This window comes from Harpegnathos saltator, unplaced genomic scaffold (assembly GCF_003227715.2).
Source record: "Harpegnathos saltator strain DR-91 unplaced genomic scaffold, Hsal_v8.6 scaffold28, whole genome shotgun sequence".
NCBI classification, from domain to species: domain Eukaryota; kingdom Metazoa; phylum Arthropoda; class Insecta; order Hymenoptera; family Formicidae; genus Harpegnathos; species Harpegnathos saltator.
In genome coordinates this window covers 273,494-297,544 of record NW_020230072.1, presented here as the reverse complement: position 1 = coordinate 297,544, position 24,051 = coordinate 273,494, and the positions used below count along the sequence as shown (strand labels likewise).

General features: G+C 48.9%; 1 protein-coding gene across 2 annotated transcripts in view; it reads left to right on the top strand.

Annotated features, from left to right (window-relative positions):
- Nucleotides 1-24,051, top strand: part of nolo (ADAMTS-like no long nerve cord) — a 266,805-nt gene that overhangs the window by 222,577 nt on the left and 20,177 nt on the right. For both annotated transcript variants that reach the window (XM_025299459.1, XM_025299460.1), the window contains 5 exons: nucleotides 360-686; nucleotides 10,160-10,301; nucleotides 12,027-12,159; nucleotides 15,893-15,995; nucleotides 17,550-17,648. In XM_025299459.1, coding sequence (XP_025155244.1) covers nucleotides 360-686; nucleotides 10,160-10,301; nucleotides 12,027-12,159; nucleotides 15,893-15,995; nucleotides 17,550-17,648 — 804 coding nt within the window. The remainder of the gene's footprint in view (nucleotides 1-359; nucleotides 687-10,159; nucleotides 10,302-12,026; nucleotides 12,160-15,892; nucleotides 15,996-17,549; nucleotides 17,649-24,051) is intronic.

Genomic DNA, 24,051 nt, shown 5'->3' with positions numbered 1-24,051 from the left:
GCAGCAGATAACTGGGAAGAAATTGGAAAGAGCGGGTTAACGTAATTACGCGATACTCTCGACATGGACGATCGCTGCGCTGATCGATGCTCCCTCGTCGAATTCTCGTCGACGGGGAGGAATCGGCCGCGCGAGGATATCGAAATGTTTGTCGCTCGACTCGACAAAATCCGACACGAAAGAAAAGAGAGGAGACAACAGAGAGACTTCGCGTCGACGAACAGCGCCGATGTCTCGATACATCGCGGAGGCTCGTTGCCGCGAAATGACGGTAGTCCGACAGATAGTGACATAACGACGTCGTGGAGACGCTTAATGAGCCCGCCTGACGACGGGGATTCCCCCTTCTGTGATTTCAGCCCTGCGAGGAATCGAGCGATTTTCGCGCGACACAATGCGCCGACTTCGACAATGTGCCGTACAGCGGACAACTGCTCAAATGGTATCCGCATTACGACCCGGCTAGGCCGTGTTCTTTGATCTGCCGCGGCGTGCAAACCCCCGAGAACGGCATTAGGCGGCTGCGGCAGGAAGCGTCGGACGAGAAGGCGATGTCGCGCGACGCCACCGACGCCCTGCAATTCGACGGTGACGAGACGATAGTGGTGCAACTGGCGGATAAGGTGGAGGACGGCACGAGATGTTATTCGGACGGCACGGACGTATGCATCGCCGGCGAGTGCATGGTGAGTGATTTCTCTTTGCAACCAAACACATACATGTACACATATACACATATATGTACATATCCACGCATGAAAGAGCGGTCGCGATCGCTTTGATTAAAAGGTGAAACAATTTCCGTTGGAAAATCGCTACTGATCGCGGGTCGATCATGAATTCGCATTTCTCGCAAAACCGAACGAGTCGGTGTAAGTCAGTTCGATGTTACGTAAGCAGTCAAGCAGCTCGAGCTTACCTTTTCGCAGCCGTTACTATTATACTTTAGCAACGTCGAATGTCACGCACACAAAGTATACGTATCGAGGAATTCTACCAGTGAAAGCCGATATATCGAATGTTAACAGGACAATAGATACGATAGATACACGTAATGTCGTTAATGATTAAACGGCATTAGAATCATGTAGCAAGTGGAGTGGATAATATAGCAATACGTTGGCTGGGTATCCATATATTGCTTACGTTTATATATCGCAGGATTCTGTAACAAGTGGATAAATATGGATTTATCGAAATTTGCCGAACGCTCGCGGAGCGAAAATTAACGGCGGGTCGAATTCGCATAATTTGCGAAATCGTAGATTATTTAACAAAGCGCATCGTCGGGAGATTATCTCTGAGATTATTTTTCCCTCTCTCTCTCTCTCTCTCTCTCTCTCTCTCTCTCTCTCTCTCTCTCTCTCTCCTTATCTCTTTTTCATATAAAAATGGAATGTTTTGTTGCCTTTACTAACTTATTGGGACACTTCTGTCAAAATGGCATATTTTTCTCCTTCGATATTCGTCGAAACGAAATGAATTCCCTGGAAAAATCAGTTTATACCAGACATACGATATATTTTAATGACGACATTTCAGCGATATTTTAGCGAGTATGAAAATGTTAGTGGAGAATATGTCAATTTGATTAAAACTTCGATAAATTCACTACATTTAAAAAATCGTGATTGAAACGCGCGCGCACGCGCGAATGCACGACCGTCTTTCGACGAGTCGGAATTAACATAAAAGCACTCGGAAGAAAGAAAAGCGAATGGACGATAGAGGGAGAACGATTGTGCCTTAAGACCTCACGCTCTCTACGATAGACGAGTGGAGATCGAGCACGTACCGCGTGGACCGTGACGTCATTATTCCGTGCTTATTGCATGTGTCCCATGATTGATCCGATGCTCGAATGGAAAATCAACCGTACCCTGCTCTTCACCTCGCCGCACTTGAATGTCCATCGTAACGCGGTATTTCGAAAGAAAAGAAACGCATATCGGCCGTATTTCGCGCACATTGTGCATTGCACATCTGGCGCGTATTCCTCGGATATTGGCCAGAATTAGCCGCACTTTTTCAAAAAATGCTACCATCATCGGTGCTCGGACAAATCGATAAGCTTGAATGATATTTTCATATTAAGAGCCGCGGAAAACGCATTTATATTATTTATTATTTATGTCCCTTGTGCATCGATCAAATAAAAATAAACTCATCTGGTTACGGTGAAGTTTGAAATTTATATATGAAGGAGAGAGAGAGAGAGAGAGAGAGAGAGGGGAGGGAGGGGGGAGAGAGAGGGGGAGAGGGGAGGGAGGGAGGGGGGAGAGAGGGAGGGAGGGGGAGGGGGAGAGAGAGAGAGAGAGAGAGAGAGAGAGAGAGAGAGAGAGAGAGAGAGAGAGAGAGAGAGAGTGCATGTGCGTATATATTATATACGCATACGGTGTATCTTTTTCTTTTGTAATCGCCGCGATAGCAATATGCAATGAGTATGGCAGTAGGGCGCGCGGGCCGGTAATCGAATTACATGGGCAAATTAATCTCTTCGCGAAATGTACTCTCTTTCGCTCCCCATCTGTCTCTTGGATTCCAATTATGGTCGAGATTGCAACGCGATACTCGAAACGAACGCAGAACGGAGTTGCTCACTCGCTGGTTAGCGCACCGAAAAACGTGCCGTTACATTACTCTCTCGCGCACGCTCGTATTTGGCTACAGACAATTATCGATTCTTAACCGCAGCATTATCGGAGGCCATGGATCTGTCAGACGCAGGCCGCTGTATGTTAGGCGCGAGGTACATTAAGCGATAGGTACGGTACGCGCCGCTTGTCAGTCACTATAAATTACCGGTCGATCAACATGCGAGGGCCTTCACTCGTTAATTATGGAAATGCAACGATACACCGGTCGCCATCTCGTCTCACTTTCGTGCTTATTAACGAGGTGCGTGAAGATTAGCAGTCGCGAGCGAAACAACGAAAATTCGCGTTTAAATTACATGATATTGCAATTACGGGCGCGACAATCATCAGCTCCGAAATAGCAAAATACACTTCGGAACTGGTATAAACCATTAGAGAAGCTAACTTCCAGAGAAGGTCCGTTTCACAGCGAAAGCTTCGATTCGACGCGATTCGTGCGCGCAAAATGATTTTATTTTGTCGAATCCTCGCGCTTACGCATTTTTCGTGCCAGCGAGTCTCGCGTAGCTGAGAAAATAAATGCGCCCCCGGAACGTGCAATGTAGGAAATGGTGCGTTTTGAAAGATAAATAATTCAAAATCATAGTGTTTCGACCGAGATTACATTCTGATTTATTAATCTATTTAACTTCTCATTTGTGTGCGCATTGTTACACCATTGGATTTTGGTTTGCCTAATATCTTGGCAATTTACATATTAAATTTACCATTATTATTATTAGCATAATCACCACGTTTTGGACATCGATATAATTCGATCTGTACAATTTTGATCGAATAATTATTCGATTAATTAATCAAGAGTCGCTTATGAACGGAACAATATCCGCGAACATTAGCCGAAACAATGGAAATGGCAAATGGAAGTAACCTTTACATCTGCATGAAAGTTATATTTGAAATTAATTGTATTCACGTGAACGCGAGTTAATATCCAGTGCGGAAAAATTATATCCTTTACGATTTTTGTGAACAGGGATCAAAGAGCTCGCGAATGAAATGGCTAAAGCGGAAGCCGATAATTTCGGAACACTCGTGCGCACGAAGCGTTCGTACAAAATTGCGAACAGATACACGTACGCCTATGAAATATCATGAAATATCATGAAATATCTTCTCCTCGCGTTCGGAACATGACGCTGCGAGGGAGATACACAAGGGGAGAGGGAGATTTATTAGATTATTAATTAAGTGGATAAACGTAGCGCGTCCTTAAATACTTGGACGGTGCCGGGGCCTTAAATCCGAGATTAAACTGAAGGCGTTACTTAAGAATTTAGCCGCAATTGCCACTTCTCTTGTCGAAACTTCGCGGGATGAAACTTGCGGGAGTTAGTAGGGAAACTCCGGGTCAGAGAGAAGAGGATTCCCGTAGACGTCGGCGCGCGCGGTATAGGCGCGTACGTACATCAGGTTTCCAGATTCTTCGAGGCCCGCCGGAGTTCGCAACCTGTCGGTCGTCAACTCGCTCATCGGGACAATAGCGCGACGACAACGCGTTTCGCACGTTTCGTCGAAGAGATGCGCGTTTCCTAACGAAGCGCTCAACTTAGCTTCGCGCGCCAATATTTATCATAGGCGTGTCGAAAGAGAGAGGGGGAGGGAGGAGAGTGAGTGAGAGAGGCTCGATCTCATCGTCCATTAACTTAATTTGATCTACGTCATATACATGTGCGTGTATATATGCATATGACAAACGCGTATGTTCCGCGAGTGCTTAATGAAGATTGTCCGGCGTTACTGCGCGATAATGTCGCGATGAAACGTCTCGCTCGCGCTTCATTTCAACGAATATCGCGCGGCGCGACTTGTGGAATGGTAAATTGTGAAAAATTACGCTCGTTACGTAATCTCGGCGTGTACGGGGCGATTAGTGCGCTTCGCTGATACTTCTCTCCAACATCTCTCGGCGAGTCACCTTTTCGCGATATTTATCGCACCTTCTTGCGGCAGGTCGCGCACTTTTCAGAAAAAAAGCGTATCGTTCGAATACAAATGCGACGGATGTGGCTCTCGCAACTTTAACACAGCGGGAGGAAGTAACGAGTATATAATGCGCGACATTACGTGATATACGCGCGCAACTTCGAACTCGCGCTCGCCGTCGACGTACTTCGCACCGTCCGATAAACCGGCCGAATCTCCTCGATAACTTTTAATGAGACGCCCCTGTGTGCCCGCGCTGTCATTATGATCATCCGTTGTTCCTGCGCGTATTTTTATATACATGTACGTTGCATACACCTGGATATTTAATTTTTCATCGTTACAGGCCGGTAATAATTCATCCAATTGGTTTAATTTGTTTGATCGATCGTGGTGGCATGCTTTTCAGCCATCGCAACTGATCTTTAATTCAGACGTCATATTAATCGTCATTTACAATTGAGACTGAAACAACGAGACAGAATTTTTAGACGAGGGAGATTGTCATCGTTGCCGCGTGCAAAGGGATTATTTAAAGCATCCCCTAAGTAATTCGCGGCGCGATACACACAGCGCACGATTTCCGGAATTTTATTCACGTAAGAATTAGAAATTTTTTCTTCCTCTCGCTTTCTCTCTCTCTCTCTCTCTCTCTCTCTCTCTCTCTCTCTTTCTCTCGCTTGGTCCACGCGCGCGTGGTATTAAAATCTTAATTCTTTGATCCTAAATTAAATGAGATTCGTGATGCCGCGGAAACAACCAGAAAGAAATCGGATTAACAATAACGCCGCGGCGCGCGAACGCGGTACTCCGGGAAATAATTAACGGATTCTCATAACCGACGACGCCGACGACGCAGTCGGCGGGGACAATATCTAATCAGCGGAGAAGTCCACGTAATTAAGCATTAAGCAAACTCCGGTAAACGCAAACTGGCTTTACATTATTAAAGGTGCCAAGAGCAGCACGCTCTCTTTCTCTCTCTCTCTCTCTTCCCCTATCTCGTTCGTGGACACGCTCGATGGACGTGTCGAGCTTTTTCATTACGTCGCGCACTCGTTAAAATCTATCTTCGGCAAAACATACGAAGATTATGCTGCCACTCGCCGCTTTCGTCCCGGCAGAAGAAAGCGGGAACGGCGAATTTTTAGAAATTATCTCACCCGCGAATTGCGGCGAGAACACTCTTCTCCTCATTCTCCTCTCCCCCCTCCCCGCTCGCCAACGTGCTGCGGCGTTTCCAACCGCGCGCGTGCCTTCGACATTCGTTCCATTCGCGGGGCTCGCTGCGAAAACTAGGCTTTCCGGTGATTTCGGTTATTCTGAATGCAAACGTGCCTCGACTTCGGCCGGGATGCGAAAGAAAATTGTCTATTCGCGCGTACACGTGAGGCGCGATAACGAAAAGTCGATATTTCGTTCGCCGCGGTCGTGCGGATGGGGGGAGAGGAACGGGGGGATTTTTCCTTTTGCAGCGGAAAAAACGCCGTTACGCAGCAATGAAGAACAGCAATTAGACGTTCCGTCGCTCTTGTCAAACTACACAGCAGTTCTTCAAACGGATACTTGAACCTTTGTACGGGTACGAATTTCTCAATAATATTCTTATCAAAATTGACACTCTACATTTCGGTGAAAATCGCAACTTCCCGCCTTCCGAGCTTTTGACTAAGATTAATGCCGGGGAACAAAAAAGGGGAGCATGAGAGAGCGAGCCGTGCGAGGGGCAAAAATTTGCCTTCCTTACGGCTCGTCTACTTGTCCTTTTTGCCACCCTGCTGTATAGCTAGCTCTCTCATCCGGTTCTTTCTTCTCCCCTCGGGAACTTAATTCTCCGAAATCCTTTCATCTTCGGTTGCTTATCACCGAGAATATTATCGGTGTCCTGAAATGTGAAGAGCTGTTCACCCTCTCTCGGATGTCTGTGAAGTCGAGGAGCGGCAATGGCCTGCAATGGATAAGCGTGTATAGAAAGTATCGAAGATTGAATCGCAGTTGTGTACATCCCCGGACAGGTGCACAATAAAATTCATCGCGCCGGTGAAAAACACGAAGGAGAATAAAGTGCCGCCCAGCGCGGTAGGAGAGAAGGTTAAGCACCCCCCCCCCCTCCCTCCAGTCTGTGAATCCCATTCTCGGGAGAACTATGTTAAAAGGTAGAAACGAGAAGAGAAAGAAGTCGGTGGCGCGGATGGTGGCGTTGGTAGTAGTGGTGGTGGTGGAGGTGGTGATGGTAGTGGTGGTGACGGTGGTAAGTCAGGGTGAAGTGTGGAGCCGGGACGGGAGAGCTGTTAGAAAAGGTGGGTTGTATCTTAATGGGGGTGCCGACGACGGCGGAAGGGTGCTAAGGGCGAGAGAAAGGTACATGGAATAGTATCTCGAGCGCGCGAAGAAAAAGAGAGAGGGGGGAGAGAGAGAGAGAGCCTTGAATAATTGAATGCCAGTCAAATTTGCGCAACGAAATTGCTACGGTACGGAAAATCACGAGACATTGGCAATTATCGGCTTTTTCGCCTTTGCTGATCTCTTTGATATTCCAATTTGAGTAGAGATCGCGTGTACGAACCTAGTAATAGGTTTCTCTCGGGAAGTATCGGGAAATCGCGTTTGCGTGAATTTTCCTAATAGAATTTCTGGCTGGCGAAAGCTGCGACGAAAGTGCACGTCGAAACGCGTGCGCGACTAAGACTCACGAGGGAGAGGACTCCCTCCGGTAATATTTCACTATACGGATCTCGAATAATTCGGCGTTATTACGACGAGATTAGCGACAATGCGGCTGTGCAACGAGGTGAATCGTTAGGAATCGGTGAAGCGCCGCGTCACACTGCCCCGACGGTCCGCGATGTTCCGCAAAAGTTGCGCGCAATGTCGAATGTACAACTTAATACGGAGTGCTCGCGACGACGATACTTCGCGAGATTATGATAATAATTCTCCCCGTCCTCTTATTTTGTCCGCCGCGTGTTTACGCAACATATAACGGCTATTTGTGCGAAGCCAAGAGACGGCAGAAGAATCGCGAGATCGGTCGGAGTGCCGCGATTAAGTCCCGCGATATTTCATCTCGCACGCCCAGCGGACTTCTCATTTCCGCTGACTTGTTTACCTGGAGACATAACCGGTTGCTCCTCGATGGCCCCATCTTTCAATTATCGGAGCCCGTCATTGATTTCCACTTCCGTGGGGCAAAGTAAACCTAATCCGGCGCACCCGCGTGCCGGTAGTATAAAGCGTTGTGATATTCCATCGGCATACAGCGGCGATGACCAGAGAAAACGCGCGATACAAATTTGACCTCGCGCGAAATTAAATTTCGCTGCATATCCTAGACGCAGTTGTCCGATCGGGTGACGGATTGATCGCCGAGCCGTTCCGCTCTTCTCGCGATCCCTTCACGACCGGCGAGTCCCTTAGAGGCGACTGAGAAGATATATCGTAATCACGAAAATGAACTTGAGATGTTCGCGCTCTTCTTTGCGTTATCTTCTGCAATTCTCGTTAAAATGACGATTTTCTTCTTCAAAGTTTTCACATCACTCTACAAAGTCCTAAGCAAGTTACATACATATTTATTTTACGAACTTGACTTTTTCTCCCTTTCCGATTACAATATTCGCAGGATCCCTAAATTTGTAGATCCGGTCTAAGTAAATTTGTCTGCTTTATCACCGGCGACTTAATTATCTCATTGGAATTTTAGAACATGTTCGCGCAGTTATAATAGTTGAAGATGGTGCAAAATATAATTTGCGAGTATATCGCGTGTGCATACAATTTTACCGCTTACCTTTGCTATATTCGGCGAAAGTGCCCCTTTCGATCCGCTCTGTCTGGCATCCCAATTTTCCCGGATATTTTTGCTCTCGCGTTAATGTAGCTTCTCGATGCGTGAAGCCAACCGGCTATTAGAGAGACCGGTTTCGTTTGGGGGGGGAGGGGGGAGCAAGGGAGAAAGAGAGCGTACGGAAATAAAGTACTTGCCTGAACCGGCTTCCGCATTGGCCCGCGGGATAAAACTGTGCCGCGGCCGTAACCGCCGCAATTCGCCGAATGACGATCACCGGTGTTTAATGGAAGTATTTCGCAGAGTTTGGAACTTGAACGATAATCGAGCCCGATTTCGATTCTGGGAACCAAATCGAACGGTCAATTGGGCCGAAATGGAGACCGTCGTACGCGCTCTCTCGCGCGCGCTGCACGAAATTTAGCGCGCAATTTTCGCTCGGCAATGTCTACCTCGCACCGAGCGACATTGTTACGTTACATTTTTTCCCTTTTTCCTGCACATAAAGGAAGATTCGGGGACGCGCGGCGACGAGTGAATAATTGCACACGATACTCTTTCTCTCTCCTCCTCTCCGCCGATTCTTCCCGTTACTTCCGTTTCGCGCTGGCACAGTTCTTTAAGCACGAAGACGCTTCGCCCGACTTCGCCGGCGTTGGAGCTTCTCTCATCTCGTTTAAATCGCGTGTAATCGGAACAAGCGATTTATTCGCGGGCCACTTCGCGAAATCTCGGATTATCTCACCGCCAACATCGCTTATACGATGGGTCCCTCGTTAGGCTCACGTCCCTCTCCTTTTTATTTCCTCCCCCCCCCACTCTTCCTCCTTCTCTCTTTCTCTCTCTCTCTCTCTCTCTCTCTCTCTGTCTCTCTTTCTCTCTCGATCGTTGCTGCCTCTTCCCGGCATCTCCGACGCGTTCCACTTCGCTCGCTCTCTCGCACCTTCTTCGCTTTCCGCCTTCGGTCCACCTCACTCTTCTCTCGCCCCGGATAAGGGATGAATAATGTACTCCCCGATCTCTGAGCAAACCTCCATGCAACCTGAATGACAAATCAGTTTGCCGTCCGAGCCAGGTCACGAATCGACGTCAGCCTTACCTCCACCCTCCTCCCTCCCACCGCCGTCTCTCTGCTCACTCTCTGTCTCTAACTCTCCTCCGCAGCCTTTTCTGTCGGAGGTCCTGAATGTTCGCGGGACGTTTTTCGCTCTCGCACGACTCCCGACGGCAAGCGTCGGCAATCGTCAACGTTTTTAATGTCCCCGGGACATATCGCCGTTCCGACGATACGCTCTTCCGGCTCCTCGAGTCGGAGCTGCTGCGACCAAAACGAGAAAGTGTCCTGACGTCGTGCAAGCAGCGAGTCGACGTTATCGGATACGAGCGCGACTTAACACACAGCTATCGAAATTCGGTGGGATTTCTGTGCTGCGTATTTGACAATTTGGGGAGTCGAGTCGACACGTCAGAGTCGATATATGAATTCGGGGGATTATCGAGAATCTAGATATCTCACTCGAGCTTTTTTATATATTGCGTAATAATTTTTTCGAACGCTTGTCTTTTGATTTTGCCGACGAAACATCGATTACATTTCCCGCACAACTGTTATCAATCCAAGGTACCAAGGGTCAGGGACGACGAGATCGAAAGGGAGTACTTAAACAATCGTCCATGACGAAAGAAAGGTCACTTGTCCTTGACAAGATTAGTGTGTAACAATAATAACTGCGGCCGAGAGCCGTTATATCGAGGGATTTCATTAATCGAGCGTGGATTCCTGTTTCAGAAGGTCGGCTGCGACCTTAGAGTTGGCAGCAACAAGAACACGGATGCGTGTGGCGTGTGCGGAGGGAATGGATCAAGCTGCCAATCGCGATACTTCTGGAGTTTGGAATCGATATCCGCCTGCTCCAAGTCCTGCGGTGGAGGTTGGTAATTACCGGGGTTAATTTAGCCACATTTCCGCCGCTCCGAGCGTTACCGCAATCGCGGTGCGGCGCACAACGCGACGTTGCGCAAAAATTCGGAAATCGATCGTCGGGAAGCTCGAAGCCGGAGGCACAAAAATACGTAGCGCGGATGAGACGCGGCGGAAAACGCAACGAAAATGCGCGAGGTTGCATAATTCCCTCGCGACAGCCGCGCAAAAGTGACTCTCGCATTATCGCCTCGCCTTTGGCTCGGCAGCAGCGTTAAATAAGCATGCGTCTCGTCGGGCGGCTATGTACGAGGGTGGTCCGATAAGTACTTAGCCTACAAAAGAAAAACGAAAATTTTGGAAAAGTGGCGATTTATTTCTCAACATAGTCTCCTTTTAGCTCGATACACTTGACCCAGCGGTGCTCCAACTTCTTTAACCCGTCTGAAAAATACGTTTTCTCGAGGTCTGCAAAGTAGGCCTCCGTGGCGGCGATGACCTCCTCATTCGACTCAAATTTCTGCCCGGCGAGTGACTTTTTCAAGTTTGGAAACAAAAAGAAGTCGCACGGGGCCAAATCTGGAGAATACGGTGGATGGGGCAGCACTTCGTAGCCCAATTCGACCAATTTGACCGTGGCGAGGGCGGAGGTGTGAGCCGGTGCGTTGTCATGGTGGAAGAGCACTTTTTTCTTCGCCAAATAGGGCCGTTTTTTCTGCAATTCGGCGTCGAATCGGCCCAATAATTCGGCATAGTACAGCCTTGTGACCGTTTTGCCCTTATCCAGGTAGTCGATATAGATCACACCTTGTGAATCCCAGAAAACGGTGGCCATCACCTTTCCGGTCGATAGGACAGTCTTCGCCTTCTTCGGAGCACGTTCGCCAGGTGAAGTCCACTGTTTCGACTGTTCCTTGGTCTCTGGTGTGTACCAGTAGATCCATGTTTCGTCGACGGTCACGAAACGACGCAGAAACTCCTTCGGATTGCGCTTAAACAGCGTCAAACACTGCTCTGAAGTGGTCTCACGGTTGCGCTTGTTGTCCGGAGTGAGCAAACCCATCGCGCCGACAGCTTTATCATGCCCAAAATTTCATGCAGGATATGACCCACGCGGTCTTTTGAGATGCCTACTGTCTCAGCTATCTCGCGCACCTTCAATCGGCAGCCTGCCAATACGAGATCGTGGAATTTTGCTATGTTATCCTCCGTGGTAGCCGTTTTCGGGGCACCTGGGCGTGGCTCATCAAAAACCGACGTGTGACCACGTTGAAACTCGTTAAACCAATTTTTGACGGTCGCCATCGGAGGAGAAGAGTCACCGTACACAGCATCCAAGCGCTCTTTGATTTCGCTGCTCGATTTCCCTTCCAAAAACAAGAATCGAATCACCGACCGATATTGCTCTTTTTCCATTTTTCTAAAATCCGCGGACACGCCCGCTTCCACACGCGGTCAAAACAAAACTACGAGTCCGATTCGGCTGAAATTTCGACAGTAGCCGTCTACGAGAATGTACTACACGATAGTAAATTTCTCTTGCGATAGTGGCGCCATCGGGCGGTGAGGCTAAGTACTTATCGGACCGCCCTCGTACATCCTTAAAAACCAGGACAACCTTGGGCGAAAAGAGACACACGGCGGGGTACGTATCGTGCGCGGGGATTGTTCGCACGATAGCGCAACGCTGTCGAATCACGGGACTGATTTACCGGTCTCGTTTTCGCGCTAATAGGTTTCAAGAGAGCGGTGGCAGTGTGCAGATCGGTCGGCGCCGACGAGAGTGTCGTGGAGGACAGCTATTGCGATACAAACGGCAGGCCGGAGAAGACCCTAATGCCGTGCAACACGCACCCCTGCACAACCAAGTGAGTACTTTCGGACAGACTAAACTATCTTCGGCGGGAAAGGGGGGAAGGGGAGTAGAACGTAGGCTGCATGCACGTTCTACTACGTCCAGGAACGTCAAGCCTCCGCCAACTCGCGTGCGCAATCATCGGGGAAGTATTGCGCGCGATTTCGCGCGTAAAATATTTCAGGCCGCCCGCTCGCTCGTTTCCTGCTGGCAGTGATATCGCATTCTCACGGCAATTAACGCCAGATAAATCGTAATTCCGCCTACGCACGTAAGTGATATCTCGGGCTCTCTCTCTCTTTCTCTCTCTCTCTCTCTCTCTCTCTCTCTCTCTCTCTCTCTCTCTCTCTCTCTCTCTCTCTTCCTCTTCTCTCTCCCTCTCTCACTTTCTCGGGGGAAGTAACGAGGAGGCGAGCGGGCGAAATTGGGAACCCTCCGCTCGCGGGTACAAACGATCCCTGTTCCTATAACAATATTTCTCTTCCGTTGCGCGGAAAGGTTGCAAGGTAGCGATTTAAAGCCAGCTTTCTCTCTCTCTCTCTCTCTCTCTCTCTCTCTCTCTCTCTCTCTCTCTCTCTCTCTCTCTCTCTCTCCCTCTCTCTCTCTCTCCCTCTCTCTCTCTCTCTCTCTCTCTCTCTCTCTCTCTCTCTGTCTCTCTCTCTCCCTCTCTCTCTCTCTCTCTCTCTCTCTCTCTGTCTCTCTCTCTCTCTCTCTCTCCCTCTCTCTCACGATGGGAATTGTCCAACAAACGACGAGATACTCCGCCGCCAACGAGAGTCTCGAACAAAAACTCCCGCGAACTATTCTCTCTGGATACACGAGCCCGCTGAAAGCCGTGGAATAGCGCGCGATAAGTTTACCGTCTGGTGTACCGAATTTGTTCTTTGTGCACGAATTTATAGTTCAATGTTCGCGGAGCGGTCGGTGTCCCTCGCCCGATGCGCCCTTCGTCGCCGTATCGCGAGCGATTAAGGCGATTCGCGCTTGGTGCGCGACCACCGTGAAAATGTCGCGCTCCACCGTGCGTGCGGGATATTTCCTCTTACCTTGCGTTGCCCGCACGTAGAAAGGATCGCGGCGAATCGCGAGAAATTCCAGCGCGACAAATAATAACGATGAGAATGTATTTCATGTGTAAACTTCGTGAGAGAGACTCACACGGACAGGACGGGTAGAGAAAGAAAGAGAAAGAGGGAGGGAAAGAAAAAACGAACGGTAAAATTCGCATCGCGGAGGCTACGAATTTTATTACGAAATCGCGCTTCACAGGTGACACGCTAGGGTTTTATCGAACGTAACGTGCAAGTCGCTCGATATGTCTCTTCCGCGACACTCGATAATCGATCGGCGAATCTCGCGAAAATTGTCGCTTGGTGCATACGCGCGTCAGTGATACATCACCGCAACGCGATATCGAAACGTATCATTTGACGATTAAGACGGGGCAATAGTTGAGCGCGACGCAATTGAACGGCTTTTACGGTCGGCGTCGGCGACGATGGCCAACACACCACGTGCGCGGCACACACAGTATCGTGATTACAAGTTGGCCTGACCGATGAATTACCAGCGGCATTGATCTCGTCACCGGCAAATCGGCGCTAATTGGAGCAGCCGCGAGTTTAGTTGAATTTAGTTTACCCGGCCAGACCGAAAGCGACCCAACGTGGGGCCGCCGTGTCCTGCTTTCTCTAAAGAGAGGGAGAGAGAGAAAGAGAGAGAGAGAGAGAGAGAGAGAGAGAGAGAGAGAGAGAGAGAAAGAGGAGAAGAGAGAGGAAGAGAACCGAGACTTCGACCGGCGCGAAAAGCCGCAACCGCGCTTTCAGCTGGCGATCCGGAAGCTATGATTTAATTGTGTATTACGAGTAGTCGCGTTATTCACTTGCGACGCTTAAGCGACCGCTGCGCGCGAGCGTTATTATTATGGAATAATTCGGGCTGGTGTCTAATTAAAAGAAGGACTGAAGGCGGGAGAGATGAAAATAGCGTACGATATATCAGAGATTCAACGTATATATGAAAAATAATATTGGCTTAGAGAAATTATTATTAATAGAAATTACCGGTCTCGCTGCGTACATCCGAAAGCCCATCGAGCGGACGCGCGTGCGCGCGTGAGTCTTGTTTTATACTTTATTTGTCGTGCCGATTTGCCCTGCGACGGAGAGTGTCTCCGCGCCGTCGCGTAAAACATAGTGTAGTGTGTGTGTTTTTTTATGTCTTTATTAAGAGACTCGCCTGTGAAAAAATATCGCAAGCAAGATTCGCGTTGCGTAGCGAACCGTCTGTAGGAATCGTCGACGTGCGGGCGATCGTAGGATCGATGGATCCACGACCGTCGAAAGCGTGATTTCCTCTCTCGTCTTTTTTCCTCCTCAGAGCGAACGAGGGAAATTGAGAAAGTTGATGGTGGACAAGTTGGAATCTCGCGAGAGAGCCGCGAAGAGAGAGAGAGAGAGAGGGGAGAGAGAGAGAGAGAGAGAGAGAGAGAGAGAGAGAGAGAGAGAGAGAGAGAGAGAGACACGTGCGATACAGCGACATTTGCCAAACAATCTGCATGTTTAATACACACCGCTTTGTCGTGATGCCCTCGGAAATTGCGGGCATCAAAGATCGCTTTGAGGATCACGTTGCGGGAAGAATCGCGGCCGGGGCTTGGAAGATCGCTTGTAAGGACGGCGATAATCGATGATCGATATTGGACACGTGCGCGGGCGCGCGTGCGAAACACCAGATACGAGCTTTCCGTTTCACTTTGTCATTTAGCGCAATCGCTCGTATACGGAACATTTTTACGGCGTCATGCATGAAAAATGTCGAGAGTGACTTTGACAGTTTCATAAAAAAAAAAGCCTGTTAGCTCGATGGAAGCCACTCTGTCCGTGTTACTTGGTAAATGCCCTCGGTATCACCCATTACGTTGGAAATGAAAACCATCAAAAGTGTCTGCGGAGCGTTTAATAAAGAAACACTTGGCTATTTAGGACTAAAATATCCGCGTGATTACGTGAACGTTTCGTATCGGGAGTAAAGTCCGCGTTCCACTATCGTCGAGCCCTCGTCGGTTCTCATCGGTTGTTCGCCTGTAGTAGAAATCCGCCGCATGCAACGCTTTTGCCGAAGCAATAAAACAACCGATGTATAACAACCGATGTAAATAAACAACCATATTTAATGTGTTGAATTACCAAAGAGGAGAAGTCAATAGGTCTTTGGGATAAATGTCGCGTCGCATTTGAAGCAAAGTGCACGAGCGGCTATTTCGTCTCTCACACACGCGCTCGTGAAATATAACATGTTCCGTCTATAAGTGCGAAAAGAGAGAAAATGACAAGAAAGAAGGGAAACCTATCAATGAGCACACGCATGCCGCATTTTAAACGCATCTCTCTCGTGCGACGTATTGAATGCCGAAAAGCTCGCATCGCGGTATTGACGTGGCGTTCATTTTTCATCCCGATCTTAAATAAGTTACAAGTTTGTCGGAGGTCATTTTTAGGTTGGCATTTTTAGGTTGCCAACGAGGGCAGGATGTTAATTAACTTTTACCGGCGCGTATATGCGACAGTGCTCATGACTTTCGCGACATGCGAACGCAAGTGACCGCATAACCTCCCGGTTGTGGTAACAAACTTTGCGTCCCTCCTCTCTGTTTCTCTCTAGCTCCTTCTCTTTCTCTTTCTTTCTCGTTCTCTTTGTAATACTGTCGATTTCATCGCGACGATCTTTCTTCTTTTCCCTTTTAGATGGATAACCGGGGAATGGAATGTGTGCAGTGCGAGCTGCGGCGGTGGCTCGCGAACGAGGTCCGTCTTCTGCGCCGAGGAGAATGGGAACGAAACCATCAAGGTGAGTCAGAGAAAAAGGAGAACGCTATTCGTGAAACTTTTCGATAGTAAAAGTGTTCATATCGGCGAAACATCGTTTGGTCTGGTCGTCTGATGCAATGATCTCAACAGAACTCGAGGAGAGTCGCTCATCACACGCGACTAACATGAAAACTGAAAACTTCATATTTTCTCAGGTTTCGATCGTCCCACATTGCGAAATATCTTTCGGCAATCAACGTTGATAAGATTGGGCTCGACGAAATCGTATATCGTGGCTGAACATTTTATCGTTACTCTCGTGACTTTTGTTGTTTCATGTACCGAATGACGATTATCCATTGTGCATGTAAACATCGCCACTACTTCATATCCTTGACATATGAAGTATTTTCCAAATTTACGGGGGGAAGAGAAGGAGGGAAAGAAAGAGAGAGGGAAAAAGTTGGTGAATTTAACCATATCAAAAGTAGCGGTAGCGGTCGCGGTTCGGAAACTTCGAAGAATGGCCAGGTCGCGTCCGAAAGGAACGCCAGAGGAACGTCGACGCGACGGAACTTTACGATGTAAAGACAAATATATCTTTCGGAATAAATCTGCCAGTGTGCGACGGAATCAGCGTTACGCGTGCACACGATAAAATACGCCACATTTTTCACATTTCGCCACTGACGTTAGACACGTTGTAATTCCGCTGGCGCGTTTCCGCGCGGACGGCACGTTAACCATCCCTCCCTCACTTCACCAGGCCTCTCTCTCTCTCTCTCTCTCTCTCTCTCTCTCTCTCTCTCTCTCTCTCTCTCTCTCTCTCTCTCTCTCTCTCTCTCTCTCTCACTCTCTCTCTCTCTCTCATCTCGGGAATTTTATGTCGTACTTTCCTACTTGTCTGAGAGTCGCATTTACATACGTACCGTGTCTCGCTTCTCACGACGATCTTGTAAGATCCGCGTTTCCTAACCCAGTTCGGTTCGTTTAAACTCGAAGAGCCGCTCCCGAGTATACGCCGTCGCTCACCGTAAAACCACCTCACCTCACTCCTCAACCCCCTCCCCCGACAACCCGCACGCATACCGACTTGCACCGACGTACACAGACGACATTGCATATGTACAGTGTGTCCTACAACTGTCTGGATCCGTCTTTTCATCCAGGCATCCCGACACATTCGGAATCAATCTGCCTCCGGGTGAGAATCCGACGTCGCGACGAGTTTGGCCGGCGCGCTAACGTTAAATATCCCCCGACGATTGAACTTTGAATTAAATTTCGGCCGAGACATTCTCGCGACTTTCCCTTTAATCTGTTTACACCACCACAGCTTCATCGGTAAGGACCCGCCGTGGCAACGTCCCGACATTCAATCCGTCGGACGTCTCACCCGGTCTCTCGGTACAATTTCGTCCGGAGACTCAGCCACCCTTCCCTCCCTCCGTTCGCTTGTCCATTTAATAATCTCTGATGAAAGGTATGCCTCGCAGACGTGGTCTCAGGACAACCCCCGTACACGTGTAAGCTCGTCTACGGCTGCACATACACCGCACAAACCGGGACTTACATTAAATTCTTATCGTTGCAGCTGGCCGACCACAAGTGCAGCGGCACGCACAAACCGCGCACTCAGGAGAGCTGCAACACCGTGTCCTGCCCTATGTGGGAGACCGATAAATGGAGCGAGGTGAGAGTGCATGCAATTCTACACGAGAGTGAAACCCGCTGCGCCCGTGTACACGCCCGACGCCATAGTGTGTTGCATGTTATGTATATGTATATATGTGTATGTCTATTGTGATATATATATATATATATATGTACATATATGTATGTATGTATATATATATATATATATGTATGTATGCAAGTGGTGGAATACACGGAGATTGCGGAGAGACGCGCGCGGCGGGAATGCCCCTCGCTCGTATCATTTGGGGACGCGAGCGTTAAGCCTGGCGACCGCCGCAATCACGGATTTAGGTGCACGCGCATCCGGTCCAGCCGCACTTAAACACACGAAACCTCGCCGGCCGGCGCCTTGCGCTCGCTCGCGCTATCTTTGCGCGAGTTTCGCCGCGGCGTGGCGCGGCGCGGCGCGGCGCGGCGGAGCGTGGTCGGCCGACGAGGGGAAACGGGGTTAATAGTCGCAGGCGATTTGTGCACGTTCCCTTAACTCTCTCCGTGCGGGTGTCGCCCGTTATGTTACGCGCGAAAGGACCGGTGTACACGACTAAGTCCGGCGCTTCTCGGGCTCGGAGTGTTATACGGCGAAATCAAGATCGTCGAGATGATTTTGCGCTTGCCCAAGCGGGTCGGACGGTGCTCTGGGACACGGGAGGCAGATCGCTTCGTGTCGCGGGAAAAAGAAGCTCGGCTCGCGCGACTGAACAGCGACCGGACGGGAATTCATGAGTCGCAAGCGATATTTCTATTATCGCGGCCGGAAACGTTCATCTGGACGTTTGACCGCTTTGAAGCACGCTTGAGATAACTGAGAACAGTTGACTGCGTGGAAATTTCCCGCAGCAATTTTCTGTATAATTGAAAGTTTCTGTCTGCTTCGCAGACGACGGAAAATCAGTTGTACAGTTGTTAATCGAGCTTTTTCTCTTTCCATGCTGCCAAGAGTATCTTTAGTATTCGCGTTTAATATTTTCATTCTTGAGTGGAAGATGAAGGATATGTAATACCGTATGAGTCAGGATTTTCAAAAGTCTCATTAATGATGCTTGTCAGAATAAAATCAAGACGTTTCAGTCTACACCAGATTATATAAGTAGTGATTGAGTTCGTTAACTTTGGCTAACGTCAATTCCGGTCTTTCTGATATCCTTTATCGATTTTTCGAAATAGAACTACATAAAGTAGACGGATTCGATTGTAGATTGACGTGTCCACGCGTGATAGACGCGTCGTCTTTGGTGATTACGTAATGAGTGCTCGCGCGATTAGCCGATTCGATCAGGAAGGCTCTCGAAATAATTGCGTGCTGTAACGTTCGCGCATTGCTCAAAGCTCGCGTTAATTTGTCCGTATAAATCCAGCTTGCGGTATTATTATATAACGCTCGGACGCGGTCGCGGGCGTGCACAGGCACACAGCGAGGAAGCCTTTAATTATGCGATATTATCGCGTGTGCATAAAACTACTTCCGAGTCCGATTCGACGGAGTTTACGGTGTCGTACGTAGCGTTTAAAGGCAAAGCAAATTAACAGCCGTGCCCGACTCACACGACGGTGCTTTTGACGACGGCGACGGACAACGGCGTCGCCGACGTACCGCGTCGTGTCTTCATCGCGTTTCGAGGGTCATGCGCGCGCGCGCGCGCGAAAACGTAACTTCCTTCTCCCGTACAATCGCGATACGCTCGCCTCTCCGTTGTCGTCGCTAGAAACGACGACAGAATCCGATTTTCTCCCAAAAGCCGCGACCCGTTGTAATTGCACGTGGACACAAAAGCTGGATGAAGTTATATTCAATAAAGACGACGCTCCGAAAGATTCGCGCCCTGGATGGATCCGTGGAGCGAACTTCTCGCTCGAAGCCGGTCCATATATGTGCACACGTATGTGTGTGTGTGTGTATGTGTGTGTGTACCTATATTTCCGTGCGAAAAGACGTTAGACTTTACGTCGGTACTTGTTGCTTTCCTTCTATTCCGTGACGGTGAAGAAGAATTCGCGTTAGATCGCTTAACGACGAGAGCGATTCGTTTTTGTTTCTCGGGCGGAATAATTTCAGCTGACATACACCGACGGATTCTATTTCTCCTGGTTTCATTAGCTGTCAAGAAAAAGCCCGACCAGAGCCGTACGTTTTTATCCGAAGCGTATAACGGTTTCGAAGCGCTTCTGCGGACGGAACAAAGGAAATCGACGAATCCAACAAGGTCGGAAACGTTTCTGCCCGCGATCTCGCGGCCGCGTGTGTTCGTTCGTGCGCCGCATCTCCATCCATCCGTGCCACGTTTTGCTCCTTTGCCACTCGCTCCTTTCCTCCCTTCTCTTCGTTCTCATGAAAAAAGAAAGGTCGCGAATCATGGCAACGTAATTTTTTAACCCTCCCCTCCCTCCTTTCCCGCCGATGGAGAACTAATTACCTCGATGTTCAATTAGCGCGAGAAAATTGCGGAATAACACGTGAATTAAATGGAATTGGGCACGAGTGTTATCCGGCCGGGAATTACGGATCAACTAGCATATAATCTAGTTTGTGCTTCATTTTGCGCAAACAACTCGTTTGCTTTTCGCAAAACGCAGAACGCAATAAATTTCTCACTCCTGATTAAGGCAGCTTGTTTGTTTCTGCCGGCGGGAGAGAAGAAGAGGGAGAGGAGGAGACTCCTTCGTTAAGATATATTCTAATCTGTCTTACCGACGCAGTCCGTAGTTTTTTATTGAATAGCCGGAGATAAATGGAAATGGAATTCTTGCATTTGCACCCCGCACGCATTAGTTATATCGCGTCTTTGTACTTCCAAAATGGGTGATATATAATGCGGTACACGTATAAATAATAATCAATAAAAGTGCATTGAATGACTTGGCGTGGGAGATTCTTCAGCGAGAGGCAAATATTTAAAGATGCAACCCCCGTAACTCGACAAGCGTGAGTCGCATAGCTCGTTCGCTCATGGCATAAACGTACTAAATGGAAATAAAATATCTGTGTGAAATATTCACGCATCGGTTATCCGAACGGAAACGCTTCCCGGAAAAGGAAAGCTATTAATTCGACGCTCAGCGAGAACGACACTGATATCTGTTCTCTCCGGGTTGCTTTCGTGAGAAATACCCCGTGACTCAATAACCGATTCGCACCTTCGCCTTGTGCCGCAAGAAAGCAAGGGAGAGACTACGAGGGAGAAAACGAGACGTACCTGCGCTTTTCCAAGCACAGACGGTTGTATCGAGCAGTAGGCGAATGCGCGTATAAAACGGCACCCTCATTCGCGCTCCACATCGTCCGCCTGACGTGCAAATCGGATTTCCTCGGAGGCGAGGAATCGCGAACCGCTCGAGCGGAACATCGCACGCGCTCGTCGCGTCTGCCGCGCCGCGAAGGAGGACGTGCGGGTTGCGAGATTCTCCCAAAGAACATTCTCGCGTAAAAATGAAGACGGACCCACCAACTCCTGCTTCTCTCTCTCTCTTTCTCTCTCTCTCTCTCTCTCTCTGTGTGTGTGTGTGTGTGTGTGTGTGTGTGTCTCTCTCTCGTTTTCTTGCCTCACTTCGTCGTTGACTCGTGTGCGAATTGCGTTTAAACCACGCGAACGTACGAACGAACCGAGTTCTTTCCCTCTCCCCCCCCTCTCTCTCTCTCTCTCTCTCTCGTCTCTTTCATCGCGTGTGGAAAATCTCCCGAGTTACCGTCGCCCCGTCCAGCTATTGCTCCTCGTCGCGGTGCTTTTTGAGGATGCTGCAGGATGCCACATCAGCATCACCGACAACATCAAACAGGACAATTTAGTCATCAAATAAGCGTCTCTTTGCACTCCCGACCTCGTGGCTTTTTCGTCTCTTCGATACGGCGTTGCGGACTGTCCTAGGAAGGCAACAACCATCACCGTCGTCCGATTACGTTACCTCTTTTTCCTATGGCAAAGTCGCGGAAGTAAGAAGGACGCGCACTGTCGCACGGAGATCGGCACCATCAATTCGGGGAGAGGAAACGGAGACGTGATAGATGGAGTGATAAGTAAATAGAATGTTGCATACACCGCACGGCCGTGCCTTATCCCCGGACACATAAACAATTCACCGACGTGACTTCGGTACGTGAACAACATCTCGTTATACTCCGGAGCTATAACACGCAAGACCAAACCGATAAATCTTCCTTCCTGGCGACAAAAGGCGAGCGCGCATATATTTGCCGACGTTTTCTTGCCGCCGCCACCGCCGCCGTTGGATGAGAAAAATACGTGACATAGTTTCGCGCGAGCGATTTCTCTTGTTTCTTATATCTCAACATTGCGTAATACCAAGGGACAATAAAAAACAAATCGATAAATATTTCCGTTCCGTGCTATCCTTTGTTTCTGTTGCGTGAATCCTCTCTTTGAATCCTCTCACTCGCTCATTCTGACCTCCTTCCTCTCTTTTTTTTTTGCGTTTTACAGACAAAACGAGATATTACCTTTTTCGAGAGGAACAATGAGAAATAGTGAGTACGCGCACTAACCGGATGGCTTCTCGCGCTTCAAAACAGGAGGGAAAGTAATAACAAGACGAGAAAGAGAGCGAGAGCGAAATAGAACAGAGGATCCCTACTTATAGGGGTTTATCAAAAAAGCCCTCGCGCTCCGCCCAGTGAAGCCTCAAAGTCGCGAAACGCGCGCATGTGCGTTATGTGCTCAGACAGAAAAACTTAAGCGATCCAAGACGCAAGCGGTAAGGAAATTGACCAATGGAAATTGATTATTTTTCTTACGGCCCAAAAGTATCCGACTGTGATCGCTCCATTCGTGCGCTTACTGCTTACGTCTGATTGTTTAAGTTTTTCTGCCCGTCCGGATCCTTACGTACTCGTAAGATGTTCGCAGTCGAGCCGACATGCTCATCGATAAGCGCATCGCGATAGTGGAGATGGTCGTAGCACGTTGCAGCTTACACGCGCAGCATTCGGCTTCGGAGACACGCCAGAGCAAATGCGTGCTAATGTTGCACTTTCGTTGCATAACGAGTGCGCGATTCAGATATCGGCAGCTGCCCTGCCGTTTTGCACTTCCGATGCAGCGGGCGACCTCGCGGCGCTCCGCGAACCTTCCGACATAACGACGAGGCGGACGACGGCCTCTCTTGGCACGATGTTCAACGGCCGCGGTTTCTTGTCCCGTCGCTGCCTGGTCGCGCCTCTCCCCAAATCGAGATGGCTCCTGGAGACATTCCAGGATTCATCCTCGTGTCGGTGCATTTGAGATTTAATACGCGCGCGCCCCCTTGCAGTCCTGCGTACCGCGGACTGATGGAGAGAGCTGCACCGTCTCGTACGATTTCGAATTGTCCACGGCGAGAGGGTGGACGAGAGGTTGCGTCGTGCCGAAATAAAGTTTACAAAGAAAAAGCAGAAAAGAAAAAGAAAGAAAGAGAGATATATGTACCAGACGCGCGACGTGATCTTTTAATTGCCGAGTAAATTGTTGTTTCCTCTCGCTTCTGTTCTCTTTAACTGCGTTCGTTATTCTATTCTTGTATCTTCCTTTCCTTCGCGACTCTTGGCCTTCAATACCTGAAGATATAATTTCGTATCGAGGCGACGAAGGCCGAACAATCTACGAAGTCGGATTATTGCTGAACGATTGGATTGGAACACGTCTAGTAATGGAAATGTGTACTCGACCTGTCGTATGATACGTTTTTGCGTACGACCAGATTAAACACACACTTCCACGGTTTCGGGGTCTCTAAGCCGAAATTACCGCCTTCTGGTCCGGGGAAAATAATATTTTCCCCCTACCCCCCGCGGCAGGGTCGAAGCAGAGAGTTGTGAAATACATTTAAGGGTAAGATACAAGAAGCTGCAGGAAGCGAATGTGTAGAGTTACCATAAAACGTCTGCATAAAACATAGCAGCCTCGAATAAATGTACGCAGCGCCGGTTGGGACGAGTATATATACGTACGAGTATATATACGTACGTTTCGTTTACCAACGTTTCGTCGCACCGTGCGTGTAACTCATGCAGTTGAAACAGTAGCCACGGTACATATTACATAATGTTCGTTACCTATGACGGTTCGCCGGCATACTTTCTGACACACTCGATGCTCCCCTTTATTTCTCTCGTTTTCTCCTTTTTCGTCTTTCCCTCTCTTTCTTCCTGGTCAGCTTCTTCTTGTCGCAATAGACACTTGCGCTCGGCGAATCGATATAGTCCCTGGAATCTTTCCAGAATTTTCATTTTCATTTTGCCGAGTGTGCGAGTCGCGTCGCGGCGTTAGCTCGCCCCACGAATCGCTCTGATTGCCTCGAAGTTTACACTCGTCGCGAAGTAACGAGCAACGATGCGACATTCGGATCGCGAGAAATTTCCGTCGAGATTAAAACGTCTAAGTGCGAGGTCGCAAGTGAGCAGGCTCTCTCAC